Raw genomic sequence first — 24,717 nt, 5'->3', positions numbered from 1 at the left:
TGTGATTTTCCTATGTGTTGTAAATCCTACCTCTATGATGTTAATGAGGCAGGATTAGAGGCAGTTATGTTAATGAGGCAGAACTCAATCTACAATATTAAGTTGTCTTGAGTCAATCTCTTTTGAGATATAAAAAAGAGAAGCAAGCAGAGAGACAGGAGGACCTCATACCCCCAAGAAAGTAGCCTTGGGAGCAAGCGTGTCCTTTGGACCTGAGGTTCCTGCACTGAGAAGCTCCTAGACCAGGGGAAGATTGATGACAGGGACCTTCCCCCAGAGCTGACAGAGAGAGAAAGCTCCCCTGGAGCTGGTGTCCTGAGTTCTAACTTTTAGCCTCCTAAACTGTGAGAGAATAAATTTCTGTTTGTTAAAGCGACCCACTTGTGATATTTCTGTTACAGTAGCACTAGATAACTGAGACAACATATTTCCACAGACATTCTGTGCAGAATTGGCTTTCCTTTTGAGATAAGGAAATTATAGAAAAGTTAAAAAACACCTGAGAGTTTAAAAAACCAGTTGCCCTCGAGTCGACTCCAACTCACAGCGACCGCGCGTGTGTCGGAGTAGAATGGTGCTTGCTCCGTAGGGTTTTCAATGGCTGATTTTTCGGAAGCATAGCTCCAGGCCTTTCTTCTAAGGTGCCTCTGGGTGGACTCGAACTACCAACCTTTTGGTTAGCATCTGAGTGCGTTAACTGTTTGCACCTCCCAGGGACTCCCCTAAGAGTTTGAAGAAATGGAAATTGCCTGCAATTTTGCCACCCAGCCTTCTGTCTGTGTGTCTTCTTTTTCATCTTTACAATTACCCTGTTCCGGTCTACCTTTCTTGGTAAGGACTTACTCCTCTTAAGAGCACTCAGCCACTCGTGTTTTTTTTCTCGAGGATTTCTTTCAGTTTATAGGCAGGTGGAAGCCAGGCCACAGGGGAGCCGGGAGTTAAGGACAAGCCCTCACTTGATCCCAGGTTGTTGCTCCCATCACGAACCACGAGCTCCCCTCGTGAACCGCTGTGGTGCCGGGCATAACTTGGACGATGATCATGGCAGCAAAGGCAGACACTTGAATAGCCTTTGCTGCATGGTGGGGACCATTCTAGGTGCTCTGTGCATGTTACTTTCTTGGAGCAACCCTACAAGATAGGTGCTGTTATCATCCCGAAGCACAGGGGTATTAAGTGATTACACGATCTGAAAGTGACAGAGCCAGGAATTGAACCCGGTGACTGGCTCTAGAGTCTCTGTGTTTACCCACCACCGCCACCATATTGCTTTTTCTCTCCTGAGAAGGATTCTTGCTGCAAATAGGCTGAGCCCAGCAGGACCTCAGTAGCCTTTCAGCCAGCACCTCGCAAGATGTGCAGCTCAGTGGTCATCCCAGATAACTGTGTCCAGCTGGTAGAGGCTCTCTGCTTCCTGGTGTTTTCTTCCGCGCCTCTGGCCTGTTCCGGAGTTCTTGTGGTTTTGGTGGGTGGTGTGCCAGGGCATGCCGGTGCAGGGCCAGCCTGGCAGTTCTCCATTCTTGAAGTGCTCCTTCCTGCCTGTCCCCAAGGCTGTAGCTCCGTGTTAGTCAGCTCCCAGACTTTCCTTGGCTGGGGCCGAGGCCTTGGCAGCCCCAGCCTCCAGCACAGCTCCTGTGGCTCAGGACTTCCACATCAGGTTTGAATTATGTGGAATCTCAGCATCACAGGCCTTCACCCGAGCCACACTGGCTCACGCTTCCGTGGAAGCCAGCAGCCTGGCGGCCTCATGCGTGTGTGTCGGTTGGTTCCCTGCGTCTCTGTCATCTGTCCTGCGTGTGTGCTGTCTCCCTGCATGTGTGTCCTTTCCATGCATATATGTCACCTCCGTATGGGACTGTTTCCACATATGTGTCATCGCCATGCATACGTGTGATTTCCATGAGTCTCTTGTCTCCTTGCATGTCTGCCTTCTCTGTGCGTGCTGTCTCCCTGCGTGTGGGTTGTTTCTGTACATATGTGTCTTCTTGGGGCTTGTGTGTCCTCTCCATACATGTTGCTCATTTCCGTGTGTGTTGTCCCCATACATGCATGCCGTCTTGGGGGCTGTGTCCTCCCCCTGCACGCATGTCGTTGTCAGGCATCTCTCTCATCCCTGTGCATGAGCGGCATTTCCACATATGTGCCGTCTCTGTGCATCTCTGTCGTCTTCATTTGTGTGTGTTGTCTCCATATGCATGTGTCACCTCTGTGTGTGTGTTCGTCTTTGTGCGTGTGTATCATCTTGTAGTATGTACATTGTCTCCATGAAGGTGTCTCAGTTCACGGGTTTCTGTCATCTGTGTCCACGTGTCATCTACACAGATGTGCATTGTCTCTACACGTGTGTTATCTCTGCACATGTCATCTCCGTGTGCCTGTGTCTCCCTATATGTGTGCCATCTCCATGTGTGTGTCATCTATGCACACATGTATCACCTCCACATGTGTGTGATCTCCACACGTGTGTCACCTCTCTACATGTGTGTCATCTCCATGCGTGTGTGTCTCAGAGCTTCTCTCTGAGTTCTTAGAGTTTAGTGGCATGACCTACACATGGAGCTCAAAGACTCTGAAGTTTCAAAGTCCAGCCCAGGACCCCTCCTCCAGGAAGCCTTCCTGGACTATCCCTGGCCTTTCTCGTTCTAGGAACAGTCACTGTTTACACCTCTCACTCTCCACTTACTCTGAATTGCCAGCTCTGATTTCCTGACTTAATTTCCTTGAGAGCAGAGGCTGACCTTTCCCCCTCCTCCTTCCCCCCATCAAGCCCAGCCTGTAGTAGATGCTTCATAAAAACATGAAGATGTCTTGAGTGGGGCTGTGGGAGGGGGGGAATCCTGGCCACCTTGAAGAGTCCTGGCAGTTGAAGTGGTCCCAGAGTCTCGGGTTGTGTAATAAATTAGGCCCTCTGGGATGCTGCTCTGGGTTTTCAGCTGAACGAACCATGATAGAATCACGTGAGGACTTGAAGAAACTCAGACCCTTGGGCCCCACCCTCCCCTTGATTATTGGCTTGAGCAACTGGAAACACGATAGTGCTATTTACTGAGATGGAGAAGACAGGGGAGGAGTAGGTCTGGGAGTCAGACCAAGAGTTCTCTTTTCAAGTTTGGGATGCCCAGTGGAGAGCCAGGGTTTCTGTAAAGAATAATTATGTATTATATTGCTATGGAATCATGTGGAATTATTATGGAATCATACATAGCGTCAGGAGTCCCTGGGTGATGCAGTTAACATGCTCAGCTCCTAAACAAAAGGCTGGAGGTTCGAGTGCACTCAGAGGCACCTCGAAAGAAAGGCCTGGCGATCTACTTCTGCAAAATCACCCATTGAAAGCCCTATGGAGCACAGCCCTGCTCTGACACACATGGGGTCATCATGAGTTGGAGTCAATGGCAAATGTCTTTTTTATATGGGGTCAAACTGGGGATGTAATTTGGGAGTTATCTGCAGATACATAATATTTAGAGCTATGGGATCAGGGGAATAACTGGGTAGAGCCTGGGGCTAGAGGAGCTGAGTGGGACCAGTATAAAGACATGATCATGGGCTTTGGCCACATGGAGGGTAACACCGATGAGGGCAGTTCCAGGGGGGTGGTGGCTTTAGAAGCCCATCTGGGGTGGGCAGAGGAGAGATGCTGAAGTGTAGAAGTGAAGGCAGTGAATGAAAGTGGTGTAGGGGTGGCATCTGACCTCCTGTAACTTCAAAGGAGAATCGAGATCAACAGTGCAAGGCTGAGTCCTGCGAGGAGGAGGTCAGACATCCCTGCTCTCTCTGCCTTCTTTAGTAGTTTTGGCACCGTCACTCCCACCGCACTCTCTACTTCTCTGCTTAGTTCGATAATTCGTCTCACAGAACTCATGAGCCGTATCAAGGAAAGGGCTCACATGGTTGTGGAGGCTGGCAAGTCCCAAATCCGCGGGCCCGACGTAGGCTTTTCCTGACTCCTGTAGCCACCGAGGCTGACAAAGCCAGATTGGCGGGCCGGTTGTCAGATTGCTGGCTCACAAGGATGTGGAAGCTGGTGAATCAGGTCAGACGATAGACTACTGGCCCACGGGGCTGCAGAAGCTGGTGAATCCCAGAATCGGCAGGTCAGATGGTGGGCCGCTGGCTTAAGTCCCAAGAACCGGAGTTCACACAAGGATGCAGGATCCAGGTGCAGAGAAGTAGAGAATGCCGTAGGAGGGACGGTTGGTGTCAGAACTGGTAAAGATGTCAGAGAGAGAAGGCATGCCTGACCTCCACCTCATAGGAATCAGCCTTGGGCTGTTGATCTTGATTCTCCTTCCCCCTCGTGAAGTTAGAGGGCAGTCACCACCTTCACGCCATTTTCACAATTGGTGTCAGAAGTGGGCATCCTTGCAGTGGCTACAGACTCATGGAAGCATGGGACTTAGGAAGAGAAAGAACGAAGGGGCTTGAGAATGAAACTTTCGATTCTTGGGTGGCTACTTTGGTTATTGTTCTCTGTAATGGCTGAAAGAAAAGTGAGAGATGTTATGCTGCTGCTGAGTGGCTAGGGGCAAGGGCCAGGCCTGTTAAATGGGATGATTGATAGGGGGCCAAGGTCTTCTGTTCTACCCAGCCAACAGCCCAGGGTCGTATGCATATGAATGGGAAGATAGTCAAGGGGTGGGGAAGATGAAACTGGAATGTTTTTTAAAAGGGTTTTGTGTTTATCTGAATGCACTATGGATATTGAGTGTTTCTCCTACCTAGTGTTGTAAAACAAACTTCAATGTATGACAGAAATGATATTGGGTATTATAGATTACAGAGAGCTTGCAACTCAGCCTTCAGCCAATACTTGATTGGATATGCTAAAAAGGGAACTAGGATTTGCCCAAAAAAAAAACAATGCTTTTTGTTTCAAGCCAGTAGCCGAGTGTATAGAGTTGGGGCTTAGGTCAAAAACCTGAGTCCCACCCAGAATTTGCATTTGAAAAGACATGCAGATCCACCCAGAATGCTGGGAGAGGAGAAGGTTTGTGTTGGAAGGAAGGACCTACAGAAAAAAAATAAATAACTGTTGCTTTTTGAATGTCCAGCAAGCAGTTTGCCTTTGGGCGCATTGAAGCAGGAAAAGTCAGTGCCCATCAGAAGGAACCCCCTTCCAAGACTGGAAGTTAAAGGGAACCAGTGAGTAAACAGCTTGGTATGCTCACTTGTGGTGACCACCTGGGTCCACTCATGAGAGGAAGTAGGGGAAGTGCAGCAATGAAGAGACAGGCTGAGTTTGGACATGTTCCATTGGCACCTGTTGACCTAGCTCATGGGGGCTAGGCATGGGATAGAGGGAGGAAGGTCTGGCTGGTCAGAAATGCAGGGAGTTGTGTGGACTTCCGAGCTTATGGGTGGTGCCTGTTGACCTAGCCCGAGAGAGAGAAGGGGCAGGCTGGTCTAAAGTGCCAGGAGGTGGTGTGAACTCCTGAGCCTACAGCTGATACCCATCATTACCTACCTTAGATGGCTAGGCATGAGCTGACCAGAACTCAACTGAATGAAGAGAAAGATGTTTGACATTGTGAGCTGGTATAGATTGCTGCGATTTGATGGCTTGTTCTGGACTGGACTTTGCTTATGGATGCAGATGCTCAAAGTTCCAATTGGAACAAAAGGCTCTTCAAGACCAAGGAACATGGTCTCCTCAGAGTATTGGTTTGATAGGGGCGGGCAATTTAAACATTGGCTATCTAAAATGGGAGGGGCAAGGGGGGAATAAAGGCATGAAGTGGCTGGCTTACACACTTTTGTAGGTGTGGTTGCATTCAAAATGAGGGGGACAAGGGAGGATGCCCATTGAATGGATTCTTCTTTTCCTGATGGGTCTGGGGAAGAGAGGGTGGGGGAGGATGCTGATAGGATTATATGATTCAGCTAGTGAGTAGTGATTGTTAACAGGGTTAACTGTGGTTGTAAAAGCTGTAATTGTAGAAGCAGTGTAACTGAAAGAGTGGACTAAGGGGGAGGCACTGCTGGACTCTAGTACAGTGGCTGAACCTAAAGTCTCGTAAAGGTTTTGCTATGCTGATACTTCGTGAGGCTCAGAGCAAGGGAATATTCTTCTCTCAGTTACATTTTATCAGACACCAGGAAGGGTGAAGCTGAAATGCCTTTTGGAGAACCTGACCAGATCAGATGGACACCTGCAGCAGACCTGAATGGCTGATACCTGAATAATCTCATCCTTAGGACTCTTTTGCTCTACTGGAGGACTAATTGTTAAGACTGTTTTGGGCTGGTGTGATGGTTAAGGTTGTATGTCAACTTGGCTGGGCCATGATTCTCAGTGGTTTGGCAGTTATGTTGTAGTTCACCAGTTGTATGGTGTTGTAATCACTTCCATGATGAAATTTGATATAATGTGATCACCTCCCTGATGGGACCTCCTGTGAGTAGCCAGTCAGTTGAAAGGGAGTTTCCTTGGGCGTGTCACCTGCATCGAATATAAGTGGACATTCTGGCAAGGCTCGTCGGCTTTTGCTGGTTCTGGATCCCACAGCTGGCTCCTGTTTGTCTGAACTCCAGCTCCTGGGACTTTAGCTAGCAGCTTACCTGTGGTCTTGCCTGCTGATCTTGGGATTCATTGATCTTTGCAGCCTGTGAGCAAGAGCCCTGCTCTCTGACCTGCTGATCTTAGGTTTGCCAGCCCCTGCGGCTGTGTGCATCAGGAGAAGCCTCTATCCTGACCCAAGGACTTGGGATGTTCCAGCCTCTACAACTGTGTGAGCCATTTCCTTGATATAAATCTCTGTATATATGTATTTATACGCTTCACTGGTTTTGCTTCTTTAGAGAGCCCGGCCTAAGATGACCGGTAAAATGATGGGAAGGAAGAAGTTAATCCTTCAATTATGAAAGGGTCAGTGGCTAGAAGAGCCAGGGGGTGGCCTGCGGTGCAATGAATTACTAAATATGGCCCTTCTAGCCATGGTCTTTGTGACTCACACACAGTGATTGAAGGGACTATGCAAATAAGGTATATGGAACCTGTGATGGTTGGGGTTATGTGTCAACTTGGCTAGGCCATGATTCCCATTATTATGGGGTTGTCCTCCATTTTGTGATCTGATGTAATTATCCTGATTATCCTTTAATTTGTGTGTTGCAAATCCTAACCTTTATATGTTAATGAGACAGGATTAGTGTGGGGTATATCTTGCAACAAACAACTCTGCTGTGGAAGGAAGCAGAGGAAAGGGGGCGATTGCTGGACAGGGATGGAGGGAGGGAGTTTTAAAAACAGGAGAGGTTCAAGTGTGCTTGTGTGTGGATGGGAATGATCCAGGAGAGAGGGAGTGGATGGTGATGCTGGAGAGAGGGATATGATTGCAGAGCTATGTCCTTGAGGAGGTGAGAGGGTGGCGGTCCTGAGCACAAGGCCAAGGGGCCACATGCCACCCCGGCCACAGGAGGGAGGTGAGGGAGGTCACAGCCGTGGGAGGACTGTTCGCTGGGTGGTGGGAGGATGAGGAGCCTGTCTGACGGCATCTGTGTTCTCTGTGTGAGCTGTTTTGAAGAACTACAACCTGGACGTGACAGGGAAGAGCAGGCGAATGGCCAGCCAGCCCCATGCTCACTCTTGGTTAGTGGGTGCCGATTTCCAGTGAGTCCTAAGTCAAGGTGTCCTATGTCAGGGTGTCCTTAGTCGGCACCTGCGTGTTTTTTCCCTCAGTGGCAGACAGGGTGTAGGTGGATGATTGGGTTGAGCCAGGGTGCAGGCATCTCTGGGAGAGCAGGATGGAGGGAAAGGGGCTAAGAGTTATGGGTCTTTGCAAGAGAATTACTATGCATATGGGCCAAGCAGCCCAAGGTGCTGAGAAGCGAAGTGAAGACTTGAAGGGGGGCTGATGGTAAGGGAGGGGCGTCGGATGGGAGGTTTTGATGAAATTAAGTGATAGCTGGAGTTGGAGTGCAAGAGCCAGGTGCACATGGGGGTGGTGGCAAGGAAGGAGATGTTGCGGTTGTGGTCTCCGAGCAGGTCTTGGAGCAGGTGATGCAGTCTGGGGAGAGAACAGCGCTGACCGGGGCTGGGGATAGTGTAGCTGGGTTAGCGTGAACCAGCCATCCCCTCAGGAATCCCTGATGGAAGCCATTTCTGATCCTTACTCCCATCATATGTATCATCTCGGCCTCCAGATGCTGGAGTTTTGTTCCTTTTCCGACAGTGGAACAATTTCAAGTTAGAATGTGCTCTCCTTGGGAGGTGGTGGGATGGCTGGGTGGGAGGTGGCTCACTCTGCTTTTTTCTCCTTGGGGAGGACGGCCCTGGATAAGCTGGTCTTGGAAGGAGAGGAAAGAGGACATCTGGCCTGCCTCTCACCTGGCTCCACTGGAGCCGCCATCTTGAACTGGACCCTCCTCTGGCAGCTGTGAGCCAGATGAAAACCAGAGCATTTGGCAAAGGTTGGAAAATCTGAGGGGCAACAAGGGGGCTCGGGACCCAGCCCCACACTATTCCCAGAGAGCCTGCAGCTGTCCTCTCAGTCAAGCCCCTGTCACCTGCCTAGATTCCATGCTGGGCCCTTGTTTCATTTTCTCTCCACCTGACTCAGTACAGACAGAGCCCCGCACTTGTCAAGCCTGAGCTTCTGCACCATCCATAGACATGTGTTCTGATCGCTGGGGGATCTCTTTGTGTGGCACTCCCAAGGGGAGTTTGTTGGCTCTGTACCCTTGCCTCTCGATTTACATGCAAACACATGCAATTTTAGAATAAACACATTTATACATACATATACACACATACATACTAATTTCAAAATAATTTGGCTTCAGTTGCCTTGATAAAATATTTGGGACCTCACCGTAGTAGTAGACAGCTACTAGCAGACCAACAGAACTTGTTCCGTTATGACCCACGGCAGACACAAGCTGGTCTCTAAGACAGCATCCACCTCCCTAGTGTCACGTAACCCTGTCGTCTTTAGCTGCGCTGAGATTGTACTCTGGACTTGGGGGCTTCCTCCGCAAGGAACTGGGACTAGAAACCCTCAGTTAGCATGGCAAGAAGGCCTCTGGATGAAGACGCAGCAGGAGGTGTCATCTTTGCAACTTAAGTGGATGTCACCAGCCACATTGGAAGATTCAAACAGGTCCCTCCTCCTATCAGCCGTACCACCAGAACCAGTTGCCATTGAGTCAGTTCCAACTCATGGCGACTCCCTGTGTATCAGAGTAGAACTGTGCACCATAGGGTTTTCAATGGCTAATTTTTTTTCCAGAAGTAGATTGCCAGGCCTTTCTTTCAAGGTGTGTCTGGGTGGATGGGAACCATCAACCTTTCTATTGGCAGCCGAGCATGTTAACCATTTGCACCACCGAGAGACTCCCACCAGCCACACACCTCCCAGTAAAGACACCTCAGAAGCAGATGTAAGAACACCATCAAATCACAGGAAGCTTAGAGTACAGCTGAGGTCCCTCGGTGGTGTGAATTGTTTGCGCTCTACTACTAACCTACAGGTTGGCGGTTTGAAACCACCCAGTGGCACCATGGAAGAAAGGCCTGGTGATCTGCTTCTGTAAAGATTACAGCCAAGAAAACCCCATGGAGCAGTTCTAGCGTGTAATACACGTGTTCACCATGAGTCGGAATGCACTCAACAGCAAAGAGTTTTTGGTTTATAGTATCCTTAAGAGTAATAAAACTTGCCTATTGGAGAGTTTCCATTTGGAGAAGCTGGTTGTGGGCCTGTGTAGTGTGTCACTCAAATGAATGTAATTAACTAATTTTTTGCATGAAGAATCTAAGATATATTTCCTATTTATTTACTGTTTCCAAAAGAGTAAGATATGGGTGGAAGCAGATATGGCTGACTTTTTTCCAGCCTATTAGAACTATTTCCTGTTATTTTTTTAATACAGAAATTTGATTTTAATGTTTTAAAATTAGCCCCCACTTTTCAGAAATATAAACATCTCATAAATTGAGAGATGAGAGTAATTTAGTGAGGAGGTACAGCCGGAAAATTCCTGTTGCCAGTGTGTCTGCCCCGCGCGGTGCCTGGTTTCCTGAACCACAGAGGGCCAGAGCTGGAAGGGAACCAAGGCCAAACCTCTCATTGCCCAGATGGGGAAAGTGAGGTCCTGTGAGGAAAGGAACGGGTCCATGCTGTCTCCTGATCTCATGACCCCGGTCTTCCCATCCACTGCCCAGAAGGAGAGTCTCAAAGGCCCAGGGGCGCCCAGATCTGGACCAGAACTGCCTGTGATGGCCCAGGTCTGATGCACAAGAAAGGACAATCTCTTGGGACATTCTGCCTTTGATCCTTGGGGGCGGGTGGGATCCACAGTCACAGACTCATTTCCCAGGTTATGTATTACAGGGCTTGGGTCTCACTCTCCTGTCCTAAACAGTTAACTTGGTGGGGGAAAGGCTGGATTCTGTAACCTTCCCTGGGGAGAAGCCCAAGGACGTGGAGGCCGGACTGGGGATCCCCCTTCTGGTAGAGGAGAGCTGAGGGTGAGATGCAGGTGATGTGTGGGTGGGGGTAAGAACCCTTTCAGGCTGGGGGGCAGGGTGGGGAATGGGCACCTTATGGGGAGTGGGAGGCGTCAGTTCATTTTACGGCTTGAAATGTCTCCGCTGTTCTCACTTCCCATGGTGGGAGGTGGGCTGACTTCCACAGTATGGTTTTGCACAGGGGTGGGAAGTGAGCCTTCTGCTTGCTCTGTGTGGTCAGACCAGACTCAAGGCCCAGGGGTTTGCAGATGGGACCACAAAAGGAAAGTTTCCTTCTTCCACATGGCCCCCGAGGACAGAAGCAGGCCCAGGGATGACCCAAGGTTAGTGTAGCTTGGTGGTTAAGAGCCATACAGAACTGGGCTTACATTCTAGTGTTGAGCGACTCTGGGCAAGTCACTTAACCATTCTGAGCCTCTGTTTCCTCATCCATGAGATGGGTCTAATGTTAGTGCCTACATCAAATAGTTTTTGGAAAAATGAAATAAGATAATACATGTAAATATAAGTGGCAGGTATTATTATTAATAATAACAAGATAATAACATGGTTTATAAAGGGTGGAAGGGAAGGTGAAGTTTTAGCTGAGTGAAATGTTTGGAGCATCTCTGCACAGAACAGATGAGATCTTGAGGGAGGGAGCTGTCTGTCACTGGAGGCATCCAAGTAAAAGTTAGGGTCCCCTTAGAGGGTCCCGGGCAGAGCTGGAGAAGAATGTAGAACAAAATTCTAACTCAAAAACGACCAGACTTACTGGCCCGACAGAGACTGGAGAAACCCCGAGAGTATGGCCCCCGGGCACCCTTTTAGCCCAGTAATGAAGTCACTCCGGAAGTTCACCTTTTAGCTAAAGATTAGACAAAACGAGACCAAAGGGGCACACCAGACCAGGGGAAAGGACAAGAAGGCAGGAGGGGACAGGAAAGCTGGTAATAGGGAACCCAAGGTCATGAAGGGAGAGTGTTGACATGTACTAGTTTGTTACATAAACCTTCATCTAAAGTTCAATTAAAAGAAAAAAAAATTAGGGTCCCCTAATTGGAGATGTTGTCAAGGTATGGAAGCCTCAGACTGGGGCAGACATGATGATCTCGAAAAGTCCATGATGTGGGCTGGAAAGCAACGGGTGGGCTGGAAGGCAGTGGCTTGCAGCCCAGCCTAACCCCCATCCAGATCATTCTGGAACCTCATATAAGGCACTAAATCTGGCGACTGCACTGTGTTCCCAGGCAGTGGAGCTGGGAGTGCCAGATTTTGAAGAGTTTTCATTGTGCATTTGGTTAACCACGTCCCAGAGAGGGGGAGGGCTTTGGCAAGCCTGGGTTGGTGTAACTGTGGCGGGATGAAGCAGAAGCCTTTTGACTGGGGCTGTGTGGGTCTCTTGCTTTGCTTGTCCTGGGGATGGTTGAACAGGGCAGAGTCCCTCTGGGTGTCAGACCAATCCCAAAAACCAAACCTGTTGCCATGAAGTGGATTCCGACTCGACTCACAGTGACCCTATGGGACAGAGAAGAACTGCCACATAAGGCTTTCCAAGGATCAGCTGGTGGATTTAAACTGCTGACCTTTTGGTTAGCAGCTGTAGCTCTTAACTGCCGTGCCACCAGGGCTGGGTATCAGACAGGGGTATGGAAAGAAGGATGGATGGTGTAGGCATGGGTCATGTCTGAGGGTGGCCTCACAGGCCCTCATGGAAACAGAGCTGGAGGGGGTTGCACAGGCCGGGCATGCAAGTAGCTGTGGGGTTATGCCCTGGACCTGGAGGCCACCAGCTGGCCCCCTGTCCTACAGCCATTGTACACCCTGGGAGACAGGCTTCCTTTGTGTAGGAGGGGGTTCTGCAGATCCTCAGGGACAGAGGCCCTTTGATTTGGCAGTCACTCATTGTCCAGGTTCAGACTCACCCTCTGCCCGTGAACTTGCCTGCCTCCCAGGTCCCCAACAGTATCTTTCATGCTTCTGCACTCTGGCCCAGAGTGATTAGGTTTAGGACACACCCTGTACTGATATGGCCTCATTAACATAACAGAGAAAAGCCTATTCCTGAACAGAATTACATCCACTGGTAAAGGGGTTAGGATTTCAACACATATTTTTGGGGGACACAATTCAATCCTTCACTGACACTGACATTTTAACAGACATACCAGAACTTTTGCAGACAATGGAGTTTCACCTGGGGACCCCTCAAACTCATTCCAATAACGCTGCCGTTTTCCCCTGATTGGGTCTGTTTATGAGGCACAGAAGGCAGTTCATCTTGGTTATGATCCAAAACAGCATTGGCAGTGTGATCAACAGACATTGCTGGAAGGGACATGAAAAAGATTTGCTGCCACCAGGAGGTTCATGGTGGTGGGTGTTCAGTAGGTCTTGGAGGCTGTTCCCTAGAAGCAAACTCAAAATGGGCTGAGGTGGAAAACTGGTGGAATTTCGTTGCATAAAGTGGCTGCTTTAAAAAAGAGCGTCTTCTGTTCATATGGAGAAGGTCCAACAGACGTACAAAAATGACTCCTCTCTCACTCCTCTGTGTTCACAGCTGCATTCCCAGTTCCTGGAGCAGTGCCTGGTATAGCAAGCATTCTGTACATATTTGTTGAATGAGTGAACGAATTCAGCAAATATTTATTTATTGAGTGCCTACTACTTTCCAGGCACGGTGGTAGGTGGGCTGGTTTTATTGCCTTATAGAGATGACGTGTGTGTTTGTCCGTGTAAGCATATGTATGCATATGTTCACACACATCTGGTTGTGTATTTCATTGGGCTCTATGATTACTGCCTTCATCGGGTGCTAATTACACATTTGCTGGGCTTGGCCAGGGTTATATTTTTATTTCCAAGGCCAACACCTGCTGTTTTTCTTTTTTTAAGGAAATATTTTGATGCAGGCAAAAAATTAGATTAAAAACAGAGTATGTGCTCCTGCTGCAATTTCCTGGCTGGTTCATTGTTGGTGAGCATTTGATACCCCCCCTTGAGGGGAGTACTTGTGAATGCAGCATGCACAATGCAGCATGTATGCACGCGCGCACACACACGAGAGCTTTAAATCTAAATTAATAGTACACCGTATTGGTGTGAGGGACTAGCACCCACCATAGGGGTAATTAACTTTTGCCTCTAGTTTCCCCTTCTCTGCCTGTAGGAAAGAAAGATCCATGCACTCATGCTTGGGGCTGGAATATAGTTCCCTTGTGTGTGTGTGTGTATATATATCCCTTACAGCAGGAACTTTCATGCCCCCACCCCCCGTTAAAACAATAGAACCCTTTGTTTAAAGGAAATTTTATGTGGAACCTCATGATTACATTACACAGTAAAAGTGGATCCACTTTGCTTGAAATGAGGATGGGGTTCCCTTGCTCAGTCCCTCTGCTACCTCCTCCCACTTCGCTACCAGTGTCTTCATATTACCTCCTGGAATCCCAGGGCTCCCCAAGGCCCTAGAGGAAGAGCCTCTCTGTGTGTGGCTGTGAGTGCTGCATTCACAAGTACTTCCCTGTGCATCTGCTGTTTACTCATGCCTCTTCCCTCTCTCCCCTTGTACCCCCTCTTTCCTCCCACCCACTGTGTCCTTGGTTCAGGCTGGCCTGATCCGCACAGACAGCACCGACTACTTCATTGAGCCTCTGGAGCGGGGGCAGCAGGAGAAGGAGGCCGGCGGGAGGACACACGTGGTGTACCGCCGGGAAGCCGGCCAGCAGGAGTGGGCAGAGCCTCACGGGGACCTTCACAATGAAGGTAGGCTGGGGAGGGAGCCCAACTCTACCTCTCTCCACACCTCCGTGGGGCGGGGCGGGGGTGGTTAGTAATTTCTGGCCTTCACTTTGCAACTCCTAACCTGAGTCTGCTTATCTGTAAAATGGGACTGGGCCATGTAGACCTACTGTACTAGCAGAAGAACCCCAGTGGCCTTTAGGAGCTACTATAAATGGCTGGAATTGGGGGCCAGAGGGGCTGCTTGGGCTCCCAACTCTGGTTCACAGGACTCCAGAGGTCTCTGAGGGCTTCAGCATTGCCTTGCAAGGCTATTTCTGAGCCAAGGCGGAAGGTGGAATGGCCACAGTTAGCTCTCCCCTGCAAAAATCATCTCAACCCCCGGGAGCCACAGGAAGGAAAATCCGAGGGCATCATAGAGAGTGTGCCCACTGCCAGGGCATCAGGGTCAGCTTTGTGTCCAAGAGAATTTTTTTAAATGCTGGCTCCCACACTGATTACTGTATGACCCTAGGCAAGTAACTTAATGTCTCTGAGCTTCTTTTCCTAATTAGCAAAGGAGGGATGATCATTGTCTATGTGCTAAGGCTGTTATGTGCCTTGGTGAGAGTATATATAAAGATCCCAGGTGGAGCTTGGCATGTAGTAGGTGCTTGATAAATGGTTACTCTCCTTACAGTGTTGTTATTAAGGGAAAGTGGTGGTTCAGTGGTAGAATCCTCGCCTTCCATGTGGGAGACCCAGGTTTGATTCCTGGCCACTGCACCTCATGCCCAGCCATCACTTGTCTGTCAGTGGAGGCTTGCCTGTTGCTATGACACTGAACAGGTTTCAGTGGAGCTTCCAGACTCAGGTGGACTAGAAGGAAAGGCCTGGCAATCTACTTCTGAAAAATCAGCCAGTGAAAACCCTCTGGATCACAACCCCATTGTACATGGAGCTGCCATGAGTCAGCGGCTGACTGGACAGCAGCTAACAACAACAACACTGACATGTTAGGATGGGGCCCCATAAGGGCAGGGCGCTCCTGCACCCCCGGTGACTAGAACCGGAGCCTGCACAGCCAAGGACTCAGGACTCTTGTTGAGTGAACGCAGAGTGACTGCGACATGGTGCTGGTCCTGGGCCTGTGGCCAGCCGCATAGTGGAAATTAGCTGTGTCACGAAGACCCTTTGAGCAAGAGCGGACCAGAGGGCCCAGGGTGGAATCTAGGGGGGAGTAGACCACACCCTGTTGTTAGGGCCCTGGCAGGGTTGGGCGTAGCGTGAAGGAATGCCTGGAAACCAGTTGTCTCCAAATACAATGCCTCCTTTGAAGCGCCAGCTGCTCTCAAGTGTCACTCAGAAGAGAAGCCATGGCACCCAGAGCTGTAGAGGGGTGGGGTTGAGGCCTGGGGTGGGGTTGAGGTGGGGGGAGATGAGGGGTCAGGCAGAGCCTCGGGTGACTTCATGGGTTTCCTGATCAGGCTGGTGGCTGTACCACCCCCTGTACCACACTGGGAAGATGACAAGCCTGCCTTGGGTTTACTTTATCTGAGGCCAGTTCCGAATCAAAGGACCATAAGTCACCCCTGTTGGGGAGAGACCTTAGGGAAGTCCAGCTCGCTGGGCAGCTGGGAAGACTGAGCCTGAGCCTGGTGGAGGGGGGGCGGGTCAAGACCCATGAGAGCACTGATATCTGCCTGCCCCTCCTCATGTGGCCATCTCAGACTCCAGTGGATTGTGAGTGATGCCATGCCATGAGCTCAGCCTGCCTGGCCCATATGTCCTTCCTGAGAAAGATAGGGGCAATGGAGGAGGACTCTTAGAAACCCGGCACCTGCATGCTGTTATTTTAAGACCAGGAGTGGGTGTGAGCCCAGTGAGTGGAGAAACGATTGTAGGTGTGCCTGTTTCCTTCAATATTCTCATCACAGTTAAGACGGAGGCTTTTACCTCACGTCTGTAGGTCTACTTTTGGCCAATAGTGAAAGGCCTTGGAGGCTAGCAGCCAGTAAAGAGGCTGTGAGAGATCTCCCTCACTCTGAGCCCTTTCCTGTCTCTGCCCATCCCCATCCTGTATCAGCCCAGCTCAGATGCCGTCCCATGGGCCCCTCAGCCCCCTGGGTTTCTTCTGCATCTGCCACCCCCAAAACAGGCTGTGTGAGCTGTGGTCTGTGGAGGGGCTCCTGCCCCCTGCCCTCCACTGTAAGGGCCTGACGTGTGCCCATGACTGTGGTGGGTGGAGGGGACCATTCCCCCTTGGCATTCAGGGCATGGCTGTGGCTCCTGCTTCCTGAAGTGAGCATGGGTGTATTCCCTCATCCCTGATGAGCCCCCAAAGAAGGGGTAAATTCTTTACTCAAGGCTCTGGTGAAAAATCTAAACTATTTAGAGTGTGAGGTAGGGATTCCCTGAGTTGGAACGCCTGGTGAGAGCTGGCCGTCACCCCCGCCCTCAGGGACTCCCCTGTGGACACTGCCTTGGCCCTGGAGGCTGTGCCCCGGGTACTCCCATGCTCCTAATGGTACCCTCTCCTTCCTCAACCTACAGCCCAGCTCTCTTTTTAACCCCTTTCCATCCTCCACATCCCTTCTGAGGAGGGAACTGGACCTCCTCAGACACCAGAGCAGCTCATCCCCATAGGTGCAGCCAGCCATGCTTGTGCTGGGGCTGCTGCTTTTTTTTTTAATTATTGAGATAACATTTATGTAACGTAAAATTTGCCATTTTGTGCACCAATGTTGTGCGATTATTACCACAAATAGAGAAAGACAAAAACAAACAAACAAAAAAAACCCCATTGCCATTGAGTCAATTCTGACTTTTAGTGACCCTATAGGATGGAGTAGAACTGCCCTGTAGGGTTTCCAAGGAGCAGCTGGTGGATTCGAACTGCCAACCTTTTGGTTAGCAGTCGAGCTCTTCCACATTTCCATCACACCCCCATCCCCCCAAAAACCCATACCCATTGACAGTCACTCCCATATCCCCCTCCCCCAATCTCCTGGCAACCACTAATCCACTTTCTATCTCTATAGATTTGCCTGTTCTGGACATTTCATCTAAATGGGGTCATACAAGAGGTGTAGTCCTTTGTGTGGTTTCTTTTACTGAGCATAATGTTCTCAAGGTTCATCCACGCTGTGGTATATCAGTACTTTATTCCTTTCTATGGCTGAATAATATTCCATTGTATGGATATTGCACATTTTGTTTATCCATTTATCAGCTGATGGACATTTGGGTTGTTTCCACTTTTTGGCTATTATGAATAATGCTGCATGAACATTTGTGTATAAAGTTTTTGTGTAGACGTATGTTTTTATTTCTTTTGAGTATATACCTAGTGTCATATGGTAACTGTGTTGAAACTTTTTGAGGAACTACTAAGTTGTATTCCAAAGCCACTGTACCATCTGACATTTGCTTGGGGCTTCTTGGGTGGACTCATCCCAAGCTTTGCAGCAGCTGGCTGGCCCTGCTCTGTCCTGAAGGTTACCTACTCCTGGCCTGAAGGATGAGAGTGACTTGAGAGAATGTGGTTAGAATGTCCCCAGCGTCTGTGGCCGATGTCAGCAGGCATTCTCCAATTCCCTCCATGCCTCTGTGGAGAGTGAGATCTGGGTGCGCCATGTTGCTTCCTTGGCAGGGAGTGGTGATGTGGGAGCGGGTGACCTGGGTATAGATTCTGGGCTGCTGCGTTAACCTGCTGTGTGACATGGTGTCTTAGTTACCTAGTGCTGCTGTAACAGAAATACCACAAGTAGGTGGCTTTAAAGAACAAAAATTTATTTTCTCACAGTTCAGGAGACTAGAAGTCCAAACTCAGAGCACTGGCTGTGTGTCTCCTCTGGGGGAAGAGCCTCTTTCAGCTTCCGTAGCGCCTGCATTCCTCGGCATCTGTCTTCTCTCATTTGTGTTTGCTTATCTCTGTGTCTAACCTGCGCTTTTTATAACTCAGAAGTGATCAGGTTTAGGACCCACCCTACACAGATAGGGCCTCATTAACATAACAAAAACCCTATTCCCAAAGGGGTCATATCCACAGGTACAGGGGTTAGGATTCCAACACGTATTTTGGGGGGACACAATTCCATCTATAACTCTCTGAGCCTCCCTTCTGGCAGACCTGGTAGGGAGGGCTGTGAGGGGTCAAATTCAGAATTTCACTTGCACTAACTTTCAGCCCTGCTCACGTGTTGGGTGACTGTTACTTATCTTCCCTACTCCATGCAGAGAGCCCTTGCCCCTCCTCCTCCCCTTCTGGGGGTCCTCTGCCTTCCCAGGAATTTGTCTAGGGGGGCTGTTGCACTTTCCGTGGACTCAGATCTCAGGCCACCGAGGGCTGTGTGCAGGGTGACTGCAGGGGGCCCCCACTCAGGGGTGCGTGAGGCCCGAAACCCAGCCTAAGCCCTGCTCACGAGGCTGTGCCCCACCCAGAGGGCTAGACTTTTCTGATTCCCAGCTAGTGGCCACACAGTTTTCCAACTCTTAATTAAGTTTAGTGGTCTTTTCCTTTGCACTATAGTTACCACTAAAACTAGTTGCCCTTGAGTCGATTCTGACTCATGGTGACCCCATGTGTGTCAGAGTAGAACCGTGCTCCCTAGGGTTTTCATGGGCTGATTTTTCGTAAGCAGATCATCAGGCCTTTCTTCTGAGGCATGTCTGGGTGGACTTGATCCTCCAGTCTTTCCAATAGCAGCTGAGCACATTAACCATTTGCACCACCCAGGGGCTCCTCTAGTGCCACTAGCTAATGGGAAAATAAGCAGAAAACAGTATTGCTGAACTGCATAGTTCCTTGTTGCCCTGCCCTCAGACTTCAGCCCCCGTAATACCCATGTCTGTAGACAGCTTAGAGGTAGAGCTCAGGTCTCTGCCAAGGTGCCTGCTGACTCATCTACGAGGGTCACCTGCATCAAGGATAGTGTCATGGCGTACTTGCTCCTGTGTTTAGCACACACGAAGAACACTGGATTTCTGGGGCACGCTTCTCTCTGTTCGGGGCCCTCTTCTTGCCGTTCTCCAGCAGGGTGTCTCCTGCTCATGGTTCGGCCTCGGCTTAGATGTCACCTGTTCCAGAAGCCTCCTCCAGCTCCCTGGCCCTGGGTTAGGTCTCCGATGTGGGAGCCTTCTCTAGTCAGTCCTATCATAGCCCTTGATACTACTGTATTGTTTTTTATTTGTTCTCTCCACTAGACTGTGGGCTCCCTAAGGGCAGGGGTCCCAACTTCATCACCCACCCACTGTCCCTCCACCTAATAAATATGGGGCCCCTCCAGTAGTCACACTCTTTGATACGTACTGGGGATATATCCTCACCCCTGGCCCACTACCTGGTGTGCTGTCAAATATTTATGGATAAATGAATGTTCTTAGAAATTAGTGATCCAAGTATCAAAACTTCAGGGTGGGTTGGTAGGAGAGTCATTAAGTATTAAGGCTTTGAAGGTTCTCTTGGAAGATCTCATCCCCCTGTCCTGCTTTCTTAGCCTTCTGAGTGCTTTCCCTCCCAACAGTGTCCTCATGTACCCTCACTCAGCTGCCCCAGTCAATCCTACTCCGATTTTCATTCAGACTATGGTGTAAATGACTGACAACAGTTTAAGCTGTTACCTTTCTCAAGCATACGTGCATTTTAAAAGGAGTAGCAGTTATAGATAGGGTGATGGTTTAGAGCATGGGCTTTTGATTGAGACAGACCAGACAAGCGACTTAACATCCTTGAACCTCAGCTTCTTCATGTGTATAATGGGGTTAATAACCTGATCGAGCTGTAAGGATTAGATTAGATTGCCATCCAAAAACTGTTTTTGTAAATCAAATTGTGTTGGAACACTGACATAGTTATTTGTTTATGTATTGTCCATAGCTGCTTTTAAGGAGCGTTGGTGGTGCACTCAGCTGCTAACCAAAAGGTCAGCAGTTCAAACCTACCAGCTGCTCTTCGGGAGAAAGACGTGGTAGTATGCTTTCATAAAGATTACAGCTTTGGAATTCCTATGGAACAGTTCTGCTGTGTCCTATAGGGTCACTATGAGTCAAAACTGACTCGACAGCAATGGGTTTGGTTTTTTTGGTTTTATAGCTGCTTTTATGCTTCAATGGCAGAGTTGAGTAGATGCAAAAGAGATAGTATGGGCCATAAAGCCAACACTATTTGCTCTCTGGTCCTTTCCAGAAAAATTTGCCAACTCCTAGATTACATAGTATGAGTTAATAAGTGCTAATTAAATAAATGGAGCCCCAGTGGCGCAGCGGTTAAGAGCTCAGCTGCTAACCAAAAGGTAGGCAGTTCGAATCTACCAGCTGCTCCTTGGAAACCCTATGGGGCAGTTCTACTCTGTCTTATCGGGTCGCTATGAGTTGGAATTGACTCATTGGCAATGGGTTTGGTTTTTGTTTTGTTTGTAGTTAAATAAATATTTTGCTTTTAGCCAAAAGGACAAAGCTGTGATGGTGAAATTGCAGGCCCCTGCCAGTGACGGGGAGGGGTTTGAAAGTCGTAGGTGCACTCCAGCGGCTCCTGAGACTGCCCTGCAGAGGCCAGTGACCCCATGATTTTTTCCCGTATCAGGACATTTTCACCCACTGCCACCTTTGAGTTCCAAATCAACCTTGTGGGATCAAGGAGTATCGACCCTCTGTAACAGGAGAGGAGAGTGAGGCTCGGAGCCATGAAGGGACTTGGCCGAGGACCCACCGTGAGATAGGACCCAATGGGAGCTGGAACCCAGGCTTCCTGGCTTCCGTTGCTAATGACTCAGAGACTCAGCCATGCCCTCGTGCCAGAAAAGGGCTCGTACCCTGCCCTGCCCACTATGCTGGCCCACAGAGGCAGGGAAGCGGCACGTGTGACGGGGTGGGCTGTGGCAGAGGGCAGAGTGGCCTGGTGGGCAGCGTCACATGGGTCTGACCTCTGTCTCTTTCTGTCCTGCTTCCAGCCTTTGGCCTGAGTGACCTTCCCAACCTGCTGGGCCTGGTGAGGGACCAGCTGGGCGACACGGAGCGGAAACGGCGCCATGCCAAGCCAGGCAGCTACAGTATGGAGGTGCTGCTGGTGGCGGACGACTCGGTGGTGCGCTTCCACGGCAAGGAGCACGTGCAGAACTATGTCCTCACCCTCATGAACATCGTGAGTGGCGGGTATCCTGGGATGTCAGGAGGTGGTGTGGGCCACCAGTATCGATCTGAATGGAAGACTTCTCTCGGGCCTGATGTTTCCCGGGATGGACTTGGGAGAGTCACTGCCTGCTCCTGGGCCCAGTGGGTATGCCCTTGGCAGCCAGTTCCCTGGTGAAATGGGCCTGCGCTGGCCTGACGTCAGTCCCAGGCCTGTGGCGTGGTCTTGGGTGTAGATACCTGTGCTGAGGTGGCCCTCAGGCTATCAGCGCCAGCCCCTGGCAAGCTGGAGCCTGCAGATGCGTTCAGAGCCTAGTCAGGCAAGGCCCGTGGCCTCACTTGCCTTATAGTTGGCAGGACATCCCTGAGGCTCATCATCTGGAGAAAATACCTAATCCCAGGGCTGGGGAGACTCTCCAAGGGGCTGTCGATCTGGGAGGGGGTATCCTGGGAACTCTCAGGGCCCCCGTTTTTTCATACTAGTATCTGCTCTTGGGTTTGTTGTAAAGTGTCAGTGAATACTAAGTGTAGAGTATTTAGCACATGGAGTACTCAAGTAATGTTTTCCATGTTTATTATCATGAGCTCTGTTATCAATCTTTGTGTCTATGTGTAAGTTGTCCTTTGTCTCCCCATCTAAATGTGAGCTCCTTGAGGGCAGGGACTTTGACTCATACCTTTTTTTTTTTTATTATTGTGTTTTAAGTGAAAGTTTACAATTCAAGTTACTCTGTCATACAAAAATTTATACATACCTTGTTATGTGACTCTAATCGCTCTCCTTGTACTGTAACAGCACACTCCTTTCCACTCCTGATTTCCTGTGTCCGTTCAACTGGCTCCTGACCGACCCTCTCTGCCTTCTCATTTCACCTCTGGACAGAAGCTGCCCATTTAGTCTAACGTCTCTACTTGAGCTAAGAGGCACACTCTTCACGAGTATCATTTTATGTCCCATAGTCCGGTCTAATCTTTGTCTGAAGAATTGGCCTAGGGAATGGTTTTAGTTTTGGGCTAACAGAGAGTCTGGGGACCATGTCTTCTGGGGTCCCTCCAGTCTCAATCAAACCATTAAGTCTGGTCTTTTTATTAGAATTTGGGTTCTGCACCCCACTTTTCATACTTTTTTGAACCCTGGCAAAAATCACCCATTGAAAACCCTGTGGAGCACAGTTCTACTCTGACACACGTGGGCTCGTCAGGAGTTGGAGTCCACTCGATGGCAGCTGGTAACCCACCATACAGTGCCCGACCCCTGGTAGGTGATCAGGGAGTGTGGAAGTGAGTGGTGTCTAGGAGAGAAGCAGGTTGTCAGCAGGTGCTGAGATGGGACCAGGAGAAGGCGGGAGGTTTCAGTTGGCAATGTCCAAATCTATACAACTTGAGGATATGGTGGAAATCAGCTCCAGTTACAGGAGCTCCAGAGGGGGTGGATGCCAGAAAGTCTGCCGCCCACCGACTCCTTGTTTGGACGTGCTTATTCCTCTACCTCTTAAGCCTAGCACCTGGCTTGGGACTCAAAGGGCAAAGGCTACAGCTTGGAGCAGTTTGAGAGAGGTTGGGGGAGAGAGGGAGAATGAATGTGAACATGAACACACCCACCACATTGACCACCCACCCAGACGCTCTAGAAATTCTGGGCCCAGCCTAAGACCACACAGTTGAGCACTAATCTGTTATTGGGAGGCCAGGCTGAGGGCCAGGTTGGGCCCTGGAGGAGCAGGAGAGGGGGAGGTGCAGGGAAGACTGATGGTTAAGGTTGTGCGTCAACTTGGCTGGGCCATGATTCTCAGTGGTTTGGCAGTTACGATGTAATTTGGCAGTCGTATGATGTTGTGATCACGTCCATGATGAGATTTGGTATAATGTGATCACCTCCATCAGAGGATCTGCTGTGAGTAGCCAATCAGTTGAAAGGGGGTTTCGTGGGGTATGTGGCATTCATCCAATATAAGTGGGCATTCTGGCAAGGCTCATGGGCTTTTGCTTGCACTGGATCCTGCATCTGGCTCCTGTTCTTGGGACTTGAGCTTGCAGTTTACCTGTGGTCTTACCTGCTAATCTTAGAATTTGTGGATCTTTGTAGCCTGTGAGCAAGAGCCTTGCTCTCTGACCTGCCATTCTTGAGTTTGCCAGCCCCTGCGGCTACGTGAATCAGGAGATGCCTCTATCCTGACCCGAGGACTTGGGACATTTCAGCCTCTACGATTGCATGAGCCATTTCCCTGACATAAATTTCTCTCTATATATATATTTATACGCTTTACTGGTTTTGCTTCTCTAGAGAACACGGCCTAAAACAAAGACCCTATGGAGCCCTAGGGTACCAGGAGCCTGGATCCTATGGTCTTGAAGCTGGGGCAGAAGAACCCAGGAGTATGTGCAGACCCTAGTTAGAGCCCTAGAGGCCTTCAGTTTGTTTGAAGATAATTTTCAGAAAAAGGAAAGAACATGACTCTCATTTAGAAGTAAAAACAACTGCTTGTTAAAGAATTTATTCTACTCATTAATCAATGAGGGAACCAAGCAGATGTTATAACCAGTTCAAAAGAGAACCCAAAGAATGGAAACATTACCAGTACCAGTTACCATAGAGTTCACATGACTCAGGACAACACCATGTGTGTCAGAGTAGAACTATGCTCTGCAGAGTTTTCAATAGCTGATTTTTTGGAGGTAGATTGCCAGGCCTTTCTTCTGAAGCATCTCTGGGTGGGCTCAAACCTCCAACCTTTTGGTTAGCAGTCAAGTGCTTTAGTCATTTGTACCACCCAGGGACTCTGGGAAGTATTTATAGATCAGGAATATTGAAGTGAATGTGCAAATGGAGGCTGTCTTAGTTATCTAGTGCTGCTGTAACAGAAGTAATCACAAGTGGATGGCTTTAACAAGCAGAAGTTTATTATCTCACAGTCTCATAGGCTAAAAGTCCAAATTCAGGGTGTCAGCTCCAGGGGAAGGCTTTCCCTCTCTGTCAACTCTGGAGGAAGGTCCTTCTCATCAATCTTTCCCTGGACTAGGAGCTTCTCTGTGCAGGAAGCCCGGGTCCAAAGGACACGCTCTGCTCCCAGCGCTGCTTTCTTGGTGGTATGAGGTCCCCCAGTCTCTCTGCTTGCTTCTCTCTTTTATATCTCTTTATATATTGCAAAAGAGATTAGCTTTAGGCACAATCTAATCTTGAGTTTACATATCTTCTGCTAATCTCATCATCAACATCATAGAGATAGGATTTATAACACATAGGGAAATCTCATCAGATGACAAAATGGTGTTTTATAATCATACAATTGTATAATTATACAATAGTGGGAATCATGACCTAGCCAAGTTGACAGATATTTTGGGGGGACACAAGTCAATCCATGACATTCCACCCTTTGGCCCCCAAAATTCGTGTCCTTGCCACATGTAAAACACAT

General features: G+C 49.3%; 1 protein-coding gene across 1 annotated transcript in view; it reads left to right on the top strand.

The window, feature by feature from the left end:
* The window catches only part of ADAMTS14 (ADAM metallopeptidase with thrombospondin type 1 motif 14), a 106,759-nt gene that overhangs the window by 23,100 nt on the left and 58,942 nt on the right, over nt 1-24,717 (top strand). The window contains 2 exon segments of the mRNA XM_012557502.1: nt 14,059-14,215; nt 21,121-21,311. Coding sequence (XP_012412956.1) covers nt 14,059-14,215; nt 21,121-21,311 — 348 coding nt within the window.

Source organism: Trichechus manatus, unplaced genomic scaffold (assembly GCF_000243295.1).
Source record: "Trichechus manatus latirostris isolate Lorelei unplaced genomic scaffold, TriManLat1.0 scaffold00106, whole genome shotgun sequence".
Classification (NCBI taxonomy): Eukaryota; Metazoa; Chordata; class Mammalia; order Sirenia; family Trichechidae; genus Trichechus; species Trichechus manatus.
The sequence above is the reverse complement of the archived record's forward strand: the minus strand, read 5'-3'. Positions and strand labels throughout refer to the sequence as shown.